Genomic DNA, 12,291 nt, shown 5'->3' on the forward strand with positions numbered 1-12,291 from the left:
GCTGGTAGAAGGAGTCCAGTTCTCTGGAATGGGGAACCCAGAGCCTTCACTAACTTGAGCGGGATTGTTTGATTGAAGTTCTGAGTTTTCAGTCCTTGGATTGTCATCACTGGTGATCCTGACAGCGTCTTGCGTCTCGGTGTCCTGGCTGTTGGATGCACTGTTCACATTTTGCTGGTCTTTCTGGTGGTGATGCTGCTGTTCTCCAGAAGAAGCGCCTTTATCCATATCAAAGTTGTTGTCATCCTTCTTGAGGGCAGCTTCTTCCTCTTCGTCACTGGCTTCTTTTTCGTCTTTATCACTGACCTCTTCTTCCTCTTCATAAGAATCTCCTTTCTCTTCAAACATATGCAACTGCTCATGCATTGTACTCAGCTTCTCACGAATAACATTCATCTTCTCAAAGACCTTTTCACCGTCTCCAGGGCTGCTTTGGATGTCTTCACTCGAGTCATCCGTCTCCAAATGAACATCTTCAGAAACTGATTGCTTTTCGTTCGGGACGACATCCCCCAGGCCCATACTCTCCTGGGCCGACTCTGGCGAGGGCGTGTCAACCTCCTCCACTGGGTATGCAGTGCTCGACCACGACTTGAGCCAACAGCAGAGCAGCAGCAGCAGCAGCACTGACTTTGGAGAGGTCTTCATGGCTCCGTGCCTGGTAGGTGACTGTGGCGGGAAGCGAGACGGGCGGTGTCGAGAGAGGTGGGCCAGGAAAACAGCCGCAGGGCAGATGGGTAGCCGCCGGGCACAGGGCAGACGGGTAGCTGTGAGGAGGGTAGTCGGGCCGGTGGCGTATGGAGGGAGGGAGAGAGAGAGAGAGAGAGAGAGAGAGAGAGAGAGAGAGAGAGAGAGAGAGAGAGAGAGAGAGAGAGAGAGAGAGAGAGAGAGAAAGAGAGAGAGAGAGAGAGAGAGAGAGAGAGAGAGAGAGAGAGAGAGAGAGAGAGAGAGAGAGAGAGAGAGAGAGAGAGAGAGAGAGAGAGAGAGAGAGAGAGAGAGAGATTGGTGGAAAGAGATAGAAGAGAGGGGTTCAGGGACCTCTGAGAAAGACAAGGTAACATAGCGTATATGCAAGAATGGTTCTCGTTGTTCTACCATTGTGTTCTCGTCAACCGGGCCGGTTCGTAATACAGAAGGCATGGGGGAGATACGCTACCCCTCATGTGTGGCCTTCTGAGTTATTTTAAGCTTTGCTTGCGTGCTATTCGTAACGCAAGAGAGTTTCGAGAGCCTGACCCTCTCCAGCGTCGCAGCATAAAAAGAAAAAATGAAAATATACGCGTGAGAAAAAATTCTAGATTGTTACGTAAAATCCCCGTCCTCTCAGTACGTATCAGCAGTATTACTTCTTGCATCGCTCTTAAATAAAGCAACGTCAAACCGTCTTCGTCTGCCTCCCTACTACCGGGCTCGTGATATCGTGGAAGTCTGTTTTCTAAACCACTTTGTCGTTAAAAATGCTGAAAATGCCCAATAAAATATATATGCATTTGATGATACGCATACATCACAAATACAGCAACTTAAATTGATTTTTGCAAGGTAACATAAAAACAGAAATAAGCAAGCATAAATACACACGAAGCACACTCAAGTAGCGGTGTCGCTGGTGTCTTCCAACCCTTACTATACGAGGGGGTATCGAAAAGTTCTGATCATCACCATGAATTAGATGTGATACAAATTTGATTTTTTTTTATATGATGTTCATTACTTCTTCACAAGTCACCACACACGACCGCAAACTTATTGCATCGTTTCTTGAACTGCCTCAGGCGGTCATTGTAGAACCTTCGCACTGTCCCGTAAATCACTGCTTCACCTCATCAATGACGTCATTTCTGTCCTTCAATCACCGGCCATACTGTGGATTTTTCATCTCCCGTAACAATCAAGAGTCAGTTAATACCCGGTCAGGTGAATTTGTTAGATACGGTAGGATTTAATGTCCACATCATGTTGTTTCTTGAATCGCAGCTCAGGACGAATGGGTGGGGGCACTGTCCGTGAGGATAAAACATCTTTCTTGGGCTTTTTTTGCGGCGATTCTGCTTGAGGCCATCTCGCAATTTCTTCAAAAGTGTGCAGTAGCGCATGCTTATCATTATCCGACCATTATCAAGACAGTCGGTAATGACTATCCTACGCCAGATCCAGAACACTGAGAGCATTGACTTTCCATATCGGCTTCTGCATCTTCGCCTTTTAAGAAGGGCAGATGTGCCGTGCTTAAACTTCTAGATCATCTTTTTGTCTCTGAATCATACACATAGACCCAGCATTCGTCACAAGTCATCAAATGATCAAGGATGTCTTCAATTCCCTAAAAAAGGCCTAGTTTTCGTTTCGAAAGGCCAAGACGAATTTTTCTCTCGAACATAGACACACGAACTTCTAAGCGGGCTGACTCCTTTATCGTCTGTAGTTCTTCGCTGATAATATTTTCAGACACTGCCAGCATTGAGACCTTTCTGTTGCACAATCATCTGAAAGGCCACACGACGATCTGTAAGGATGAGGTCCTCCACTTCCTTCACAGTCACCACCTTGTCAATCACTGGTAGTCACTCACTTCTTGACTCCCTTGCAAAGGCTATGCAACCAAGTTGAAAATTATTTCTTCATTTTCGGTAAGTGCATGAGATGGGCTTTCTTCGCCATAAACTAAGTTCACGTTCTTGATGTATTTTATCAGTGTGATACCGTTTCAAATGCATTAGTTGGATGACGGTTCGGTCCTCAGTGGGCCCAATGCTCATCTTTTTTACTTCTAAGTCTCTCCTACATAAGATAAAACCACTTCTCAGGATTTTCTTTGCGGGAACATTGTTCTTGAGAACCAAATATAATGCCTACCAAAAATCATCAAAATCGGTCTATATCTTCTATGTGATGATCAGAACTTTTCGATACCCCCTCGTAGGTGCTGCTGGGTCGTTACACCAAGCATGCGTTTAAACATGTTTGTTATGCATATCGTCCGCTTAAACACAAGTCCTGGTGACAGATCCATCGGCTCCGGTGGTCTGCTGACATGTTTGCGCTCCCGGGCAGTTGGTGCCCCCGTACTGGCACTCGCTAGCAATGCTCCCTGTGGAAAACAACAAATGACGTCAGAGGTGGTACAGATGACGTCAGAGGTGGTACAGATGACGTCAGAGGTGGTACAGATGACGTCAGAAGGGATACAGATGGATGACGTCAATGGTGGTACAGATGACATCGGAGGTGGTACCGATGACGTCAGAGGTGGTACAGATGACGGCAAAGGTGGTACAGATGACGTCAGAAGGGATACAGATGACGGCAAAGGTGGTACAGATGACGTCAGAGGGGGTACAGATAGCGTCAGTGGGGAGCCACCAGAGGGGCGCATTAATTTGCCTGGTGATTGATTGCCATATTAATTTCTAAAACATACCGTTTCACGTTTATTTAATACCTCGTATGCTTGTATAACTACCTAGGTATGCGTGTCAGTCGAACAACCGCTCACATAACGATAATTAATTATTCATCCCTAAAACACCACAGGCAACAGCTAATATGTGTTCTGCATTGCAGTGACACTACATATCCAAGTACATTTTCCTACGGAAGTTGTAGTCCCCTCATAATGACCCCACTGGCCCTCCTCACGCAGCCGACACAGGCTGTCATAGTAACAAAGCCGTAGCCCACAACAAACTAACCGAGTTTGGAGCGCCGGCGACAGCAGAGTCCTGGAAGGAAATAGCACTGCACGCAGTTTCGGTCGCTGTCGAGGCCACAGATGTCACCGAAAGTGTCGCAACTGGGCTCTGCAGAAATAGAAATGTGATTTTAGAATTATACATATGCATGTTTTCAAGGGCGGGGTTGAGTCGTTCGGTGTATGAGAGCGCGAATGGGAAAGTGTTGGAACGTCGAATGTATATACTAATTGGACAATGAACACGCATATTGCATATTACATTCGTGCATAGCTGAAGCTTTGAAGAACTTACTAGAACTGATATGCTTATGATAGGAGTGAGAGCATGCCTATGTTAGTAGATAAATGTGTGACGGATGATAAATATACAAAAAGAAGAACACCTGCGCTTGCGAGAGCCGAAGAAGACGAGATATAACCTGGCAATAACAACAAATTTGAAAGGTACTTACGTGGTGTTGTGAACTGACATTTGTGCGCACCATTTATTTTCTGACAAACTTTTCCGTCTGGACAGTAAGTGCCGGTCTTCCACATATTATTTTCCTGGTACCGCTCCCCGCAGTATGGGTCAGAACCTGAAGAGAATATCAAGAGTTTGGTATATGTACATATGTATTTTATTGCCCCATGATCCATGTAGGCATAGTGAACGCACTTGTGCCCCATAATCTTTAGCCAAATAACCTGTAGTGTTCAATCCGCCAACGTCAACGGCAAAAAAGGTGAGTCATCAATAACATAACCGTCATTAGATAACATGTTTTATTATAAAAAAATACTGTGGAAAACGGCCCAGTGTCTTACCGAGGAGGGCGGCTCGGCGACAGCAGAGCTCCGAATCCCGCAGGTAGCAGGGGATACACGCACGGCCCGAGGCGCATGTCTCACCTAGTGTCGTGCATTGGTACTCTGCAAAACATTCACATCAGCTTCGGAACCATGGGCAGTAATCGCCACGCCATGTGTGGATGGTCCATAACGGTAATACATCCATACATACATCATAGACCTATGTGAACAGGAAGTCACACATGCCTACAAAAAACGAGGTGAGCAAAAATATGTATTTTATGTAAAGAAAATATCAAAAACACACATTGAAACACACCTAAGCCGGTTAAGTTATATCTAGTGGCTTCAACTGAGACGGGTATACTGTATATTATACAGCCTAAAAATAGTTTCTTTACAAATTACAAAAGGAGCCTTTATTAGGTTCCTTTTTGATTCGTAAAGGGAGCCTTGTTAACATTTCCGTTTTAAGATCTCGGATTCATAATTGCTCTTCTATAGCTCAGTGCCACTCGTGTTGAAATTTACTATAATAATATAGATAAATTTACTGTAACCTAATTGAATGTAGATGACAAATGCAGGGATTGAGCTTACCGACAGTGCCCTGGGGCCAGACACACGTATTTCCCTGACATATCTTGCCATCGGGGCAGTAGTTGCCTCCCAGCGGACATGGATCAGAGGCAGCGCCTGAAAGAAAGTCAAAGATCCACATCGGTCACATTCTAAAATAATATTCGCATTCACATTTAGATGATTGAAAGCTCAATGTGTGACAACTGAGTCCGGTATTTTCATATAACATTGTCAGGATGTTCAAATATACCTAAAGGGACAAACAATTACGATTTCACCCGTCCTTCGAGATGCATATTCTTATAATATATATTCTTATAATGTAAAGCAGGCAGGACTCGAATATTCTTATAAAATGAAGCAGGCAGGACTAGAATATCAAATATTCCTTATAAACGTATTGTAACTTTTTGAAGCATCACCTGACCTCAAGTCTCGAAAAAAATCAAAAGAAAACAGGTCATAAAGTAGTGCAATGAAGATAAGAGAACACTTTAACCCAAACCTACCTGCCACCCCGTAGACAATTGCGCACAACTGCGCCAGTAAACAAACTACCTTCATATTTTTTTGCACCTTTACACTTCCGATACTACCGGTTTCGGGGCCCTGACGGTGCCTTATATTGGCGGGCAGAGTCGCAACACTTTCGTTGACCAATAGGAATCGAGGAGTTAATGCGTCACCACCTGCCATGCTGCTAAGCGATGTTGTCGAGGGAATCCTGTGACCCTGGGTTTTCCCTACCGTCAATACGTGCTGTGAAATTCAATGACTTCTAGAATCGCATTACAGGGAAAGCCTTCAGAGCTGTTACGATGAAAACAAACAACTTGTTAAACAGCACTGGAATAATGATTGCATTTTTAAATTTTTATTTAACCGTGTGTAATGTACCACTCAGCGAAACTTCTTTTTTGCATGCTCAGTTCAAGGATAGTTATCTGATTGCAAATCGATTCACATAACAATCATACACTCTTGAAGGACACCTAAAATTGTTGTTTCTGCGGGAATATGATTTGATTAAGTATGTAATTACTATTGATATGTTTTATGGTTAACTGCAGATATGAGGAAGCCGAAACCAATTTATTCATTTTTAAAGGAATCAAGACGTATCAAAATAGGTTATACGTGAATCTACTTTGTCTATCAAATGGCTATCTCGTTTTTTTTTGTAAGTTTTGAATTTTGGCCCAATTTTTTTCCTCAAAAACTGATTTTTTGGGAAAATCATTATCAAATCAAAAATTTTGAATGTATCGAAAAAATGGAATAAATATCAGAGAAGTGGTCTATGTGCACCTACATACCACTTTTTAAAAGAATTGGTTCACAAATGTGTGGGTTATTCAAAATTTTACGACGTCACAACAAACAAATTTTTAAAAAATGAATTTTTTGGAAGTTCTTAACCTCGTACGGAAACAAAAATAGCACCATTCAAATCACCGTAAAAACTGCATCAGATAGACACCTATTTAGGTCTTGACAGCCAACTTCAAAATTTGACCTCACTTGACCTGACCTTGACCTGACCTAGACCTGAAATTCATCCAGATGTGGTCCATATCACTTATTGAGTGTGCTTCTTGAATTCTATGATTAAAATGACCCATAAAAATATGTGTCGCAAATGCCCTTTTCTATATTTCGTTTTTGGTGACCTGATCTGACCTTGACCTTGACCTTTGCATGATATTGTATACAGCAAATATTGTCTTGGTAGCCTAAGAACATGTTATGGGCAATTAGTCTCAGTCCATTCTTCGGCAACTACGGTGCAAGGCCGATGCTGTAGCAACTTGCATTTTGTACCCTTGACCTGACCTTGACCTGACCTCGGACCTACTTAAGCAAAAAAGGCTTTTAAGATCCGCCTTGCTGAGAGCTTGCGATTGCTGTTCCGTCCTTCTACGACCATTGCATCGGTTCGGAAGTTAGACAGGGGGCAGAATCTGCACTCCCCCCCCCCCCCCCCCCCAGCAGGGCGCGTATGGCTGAATAGCCCAGCGGGGCGTGGGTTAACAATCCTCCTCAGCCAACGGCGTTTGGCTGAAGGCCCAGTCACGTGCTATCGGCCAAATGGGACACTTAGCCAACCATTTCCTGCTGGGGGGGGGGGGGGTGGACGCCCTCCCTCCAGCCCATCACGATTCACGGCTTCTGAACCAACAGCCACTGTGTATACGATGCACGAGGCGGTAAACAAACGCTCACTACGAAACGCTTCTGATTAGCAGAAGTCCTGCAAAACGAAATCTTAGAGGTCGTGGGTGAGGTAAGAGTAAGACCAACTACCCTCGAAGTCGGTTTAATGTGGTAGTCATAAATACCCAGTTATCCAGATTATCCAGTTTATGGTAAGCATGTCTCTCATCATAAACTCGGTATTTCTTCCGGTCTCCCTCTCTATTTCTCTCTTTCCCCCCTCTCTCTCTATCTCTCTCTCCCTTTCTTTCCATTAAACATTTGCATGACTAGTGGCAATTTCCGCAATGACATCTTGCATGTCTAAGTCGGGAATGACTGATATTTCACTGTTCATAGCGTCATCTGAGATTCTGATTAGATTCTGATCTGTGTAACACTTGCGGCTGGCGGGTGTCAGTGCAGCACATCAAAACCCTGATATCAGGTGCACCATGAAATTGCATGTCTGACTCAGAGCCGGATCCTCTGCAGATGCGAACTCCGCCTAATTTCATTTTTATTTTCCAGTTTTGAACTTCATGCTTTTGTCACCACGTTTGTAAGACATTGCTTTAATCAGCATCGTTATTCCCTGGGGCCTGGTGAATTATAATTTAACAAGGTGCACATTGACCATCGGCTATGAATGTCTGAGCCTGATCAGAAAATATAAGCTGTGAATGTAAGTTTGCCATATTGTATATAACCTGCCCTATTGAATTCAAAATACGGCGAGTCGTTCGGCGCCATTTTCAGCGCTGCATGGTGAGTCACAATGTGCTGCGCAGCTTTGGGGACTGTGACCTTTGATGACTCATGACCTTTGTTGAGCAGCAGCAAGTGCCGTCGAATGGCTTAGGGTAAGCATTCTGTACCCCAGGTTCTGTCGTGTGCGAGTTTCAATTCGATCTGATACGTCAAGAATGTTGACGAATCAAGGCTAACTCTTGGCTAAATCTGGGCTGATTTTGTCTGAATATAGACCGTTTGGACATTTTCATGCCAAAATTACATCTCTCACACACACACTTCAGAAGTTGAGAACCTGTTCACCTACTGTGGGCTCGCCTTGACACCGCAAGGAACCGCGGCAATCTACGCGACGACAATTCGTCTGAACTGCACTACGCAGTACTCAGCGCCTCAGGCAGCTCATTACAGTCGGGTCACACAGTCTCATCGCAGTCCACGTGCGCAGCCTAGAGGAGAAATGTGACGCCTTCCGTACCTACTGCGAACTAGCCGTGGAGGCCAACCAGTGAATGTACAAGTGTCCCTAGCTAGTGTATCCGTGAATGATCAGATGAGGGGATTCGGGGAAGGAATTTGTTGGGATGTCAACAGCTCGCGTGGTTTATTCATAGAAATTCCCCGCCGCCTTCTTGTGAACTATTATCCCTCGTATTCTGTGCAAGGCTCTTCAGCGGTAACCATGTATAAAGGGGCAGAACGTGATTAGAATAGATTGCTTATATACTCTTAGACTGACTGCCCTTGCACGACTGTTAGCATGACCGGTGGCCAATGCGTGATTTCCCCTCGTAACTTAAGTGGCGCATCTCGTGCAATGCCCTAGCACGGTGCAGTGCTTTATGTCCAATGCGCCTTTTCCCTTTGCTTCGTCGAAAGCTGTCCTGTATCGGTATTTAAAGACTAAAATGGCTTAGCAGACCGATCAAATAAAAATCAGGTCATTGCTAGCAAAAATCAGAGAGCATTGAATCGATATTTGCGGAACTGTGGTTATGTGATCAATGTTGAAGTAGAACGCCTTGTCATGAGTGCTTTCGTCGTAAAAGTTGCTGTTGTGTTCTCGTATTATCCTTTCTCCGATATGCCACTACCGGCAACCAGCATGAGAAGCCTGCTCCAGTCGTTGTAAAGCCGATCATGATACATTTTATTGTAAAGGCTGAACAGTGTAAATAGGTGCACAAACAACAACGAAAAGGATAAGAACAAACAATCTTGGTGAGTTCATACAAGGACAGCCATCACCCTCACACCCTCAGTGGTAGACAACTTTGCCAAGTGTGGTAGTCATAAGTCTATAAAAGTGTGATCGATTGTCATAGATTTTACCGTACAAGTCACGTGTCCATGACAATGAAACCAGAAACACTTGGTGGGCCGGTGCACAATAACATTCAGATTTCGGGAACATCTGACAGGTCACTGACACGGAAAGGTCGCCTTTCACCGCCCACTGTAACCACGGTGGTATGAGTTGGCCTCGCGTCATCGGTTACAGGATACATCCCCTCCCCTTGACACACGCTCTGACCCGCGCCAAAATCCGTGTCGGACCAAAGTTCATGTTCGAATCGGTCGAGGTTACATGTCACTCATGGCACGAGGGGCCCGATCGGATTGTCTGTACGCTGCAAAACGTGATCGCTGTTGTCAGGTGAACCTGTGGAGGAGGCTTCAGAAATGCCGCTAATCATGCATCAATTTTTAACCCGCGCCCCGCTGGGGGTCCTGGATTTCCACACCCTGCTGGTGGGGGGATGTTTGAACACCCCCCCCCTTCTAACTCGGCCCCTGGGCCACGTAGCGATACGGGAAAGGCGGCGTTCGAAAGAGCGTCAAAAAATAAGGAAGAAATCACTTCGGTCACTTTTTTGGTCAGGTCAAAGGTCAGGTCACCAGAGGTCATTGAAGGCCAAAATTCGCCGATTTGTAGGTCAGATGTCGACAATTTTCAACAAATCGACGCACAGCTCGGAAACCAATAAAGCTACAGCGCCGCAGAAAGGCGCATTTGATATCCCTATTTAACGCTCTTCCTGAATGGTCCTCTAAGATTTGACCTACCGTCAACGGTTTTGCCTGCAGGGGGCAAAAACTGCCAAAAAAGCCGATTTTTTTCGGAAACCGTTTTCCTGCAATAACGCTGGTCTCAAACCTTGCACGAACTTTGTTTTACCAGCATTGTCTTCTCTCGTCAAGACGCGTCATATTAACTATCACTTGACCTTGAAAGGTCAACTTGAAAATTTGACCGCAGGGCGCAGGTCAAGGTCATGACCTGACCGGTACGGGTCAAGTTGCATATCAGTCGATCCATATCGTCGAGCCAAACACAGCTAAGGTGTTTTCATCACTCTAGCATGCCTCTATCAAAAGTTATTCGCGAAAAACTTAAACAGTCAGATACAATTGGTGACCTGAGATGACCTCAGGTGCATAAAAAGGGGTCACGGGTGCAATTTTCATGTTCAGTGTGTCAAAGACACTAGTAATTCAGTGTTTTAGAGTGTTTATAATGACTTCCGTCTAAAAAAGGCGACTTTCAATTTACTCCCATTGACTTATAATGGGGACTGGGGAGGTCACAAATTGACCTGACCTTAGATCATCGATGTCAAAATTCCAAGATAAACATTTTGTACATATTGCTGCTCTTATCAATCCCTGAAAGTTTCAAAGCGATCGGTCAGTCGGTGTAGCTTTGGCAGACATCGAAACGTTTTATGCAGTGAGGTCACTTGACCTGACCTGGTTACCTGACCTTAAGTGACCTGGGTCTAAAATTTTCACAAAATATGTAGAAAAGATGTATGATAAGGTGTAAAAAGAAACGACGGCGCTTCGCACCGCTGTTTTTGAGATATTTGCGAAAAACCGCGGGAGGGGGGTGTTTTCAACCCCCAGCAGGGCGCGGGTTAAAAAGGTCGCATATGATAAATACGCAATCGCCACTCCATATCTGTAAGTCTGTTGATGTCATTGCATACATACATGCATACATACATACATACATACATGCATACATACATACATACATACACACATACATACATACATACATACATACATACACACACACATATATATATATATATATATATATATATATATATATATATATATATATATATATATATATATATATATATATATATATATATATATATATATAGTTTTTATATAAATTGGCTATTACGGAATGACCACCTACATATATGCAATTTCTTGATATGTTGCTGGCTAGCAAATGTTAAATTTAAATCAATTAAGGCGTTCTTGATAGTTGTAGTTCATGTTGTGGAGCTCGAACAGTGCTAATGTTTTTGGTTAATATCCTAAATTTGTTTATTTTTATTGGCAGTTTTCATCCGCCTTCCTTCATCAGCCAGTCTAAAGCGCTAAAAATGCATATAAAGGTCGACAAAGAAATCAAAATTCGTTGTGGTAACCTAAAAGAGAACGCATTTGATATCTTGACACATTTATTTCTTGTTGCATGCGCATTTGAAAAGGAGACATTTTTAGGTTAGCAGGGCGCATTTCGATTTTTTGTTGGCTTTTATATGTATTTTTAGCTTTTAACCCGCGAGTTGCTGGGGGAGGGGGGGGGGGGGGGGGCGTTAAACGCCCTAACTTTTTTCGCCGGGAAATAGCATAAAAACGGCGCGCCGCAGGCACGCCAAATTTTTGGTACCTGTAGGGAATTGATTGAAGTTTATTGTGACAAAGTTGGAAAAAAATCGGTCGGAAAATTTTTGAGATATCGAGGTTTTAGTGACGTCATGATTTCTGAGTTTTCGACCAAAAACGGCATATGTTCAAAAAATCATATAAAATCACAGAATAGACATACAGACATGCCGTAAACGTCATTAGACTGCCAATACCATGAAGTATCAAATGGCTATCTTCGATTATTGATTATCGTTCCACATTTTCCAAAATCTTGAACTGAATCTTGGCAATTTCTCGTGACTACTTCACGACCATGATACATGCATTTCTTAACCCTATTAGTGGCAGGCTCCTGGCTTCCCCTATTAGTGGCAGGGGGGGGGGGCTATTTACGACCCCCCTTGATATCTCGAGATCTAACGGGCCAGTTTTCAAAATTCAAACGGCATTCGATTTCGCTCACCGTGATCTACATTTATAAAAAAATAAAATTAAGAATGTCAATAGGGGGGTTAGAGGGGGGTAAAAACGGGCAAATTGCAGATATATTTTAGACTGTTTATCACGGCCAGGTTTCTGAACCAATCTTAACGCAACTT

At 43.8% G+C, this 12,291-nt stretch overlaps 1 protein-coding gene across 1 annotated transcript; it reads right to left on the reverse strand.

The window, feature by feature from the left end:
- Positions 1-1,467: 1,467 nt before the first annotated feature.
- On the reverse strand, positions 1,468-5,678 carry LOC122367824 (fibulin-2-like). Its single transcript, XM_043341252.1, has 6 exons — positions 5,578-5,678; positions 5,087-5,182; positions 4,502-4,606; positions 4,147-4,272; positions 3,693-3,800; positions 1,468-3,091 (listed from the first exon to the last, which is right to left on the reverse strand). Exons 1-6 carry the CDS (start codon positions 5,630-5,632, stop codon positions 2,985-2,987), a joined length of 597 nt encoding a protein of 198 aa, XP_043197187.1. The 5' UTR covers positions 5,633-5,678; the 3' UTR covers positions 1,468-2,984.
- Between the last annotated feature and the right edge of the window lie 6,613 nt (positions 5,679-12,291).

The sequence above is a fragment of the Amphibalanus amphitrite genome, unplaced genomic scaffold, assembly GCF_019059575.1.
Source record: "Amphibalanus amphitrite isolate SeventyFive unplaced genomic scaffold, NRLGWU_Aamphi_draft 000898F_arrow, whole genome shotgun sequence".
NCBI lineage: Eukaryota > Metazoa > Arthropoda > Thecostraca > Balanomorpha > Balanidae > Amphibalanus > Amphibalanus amphitrite.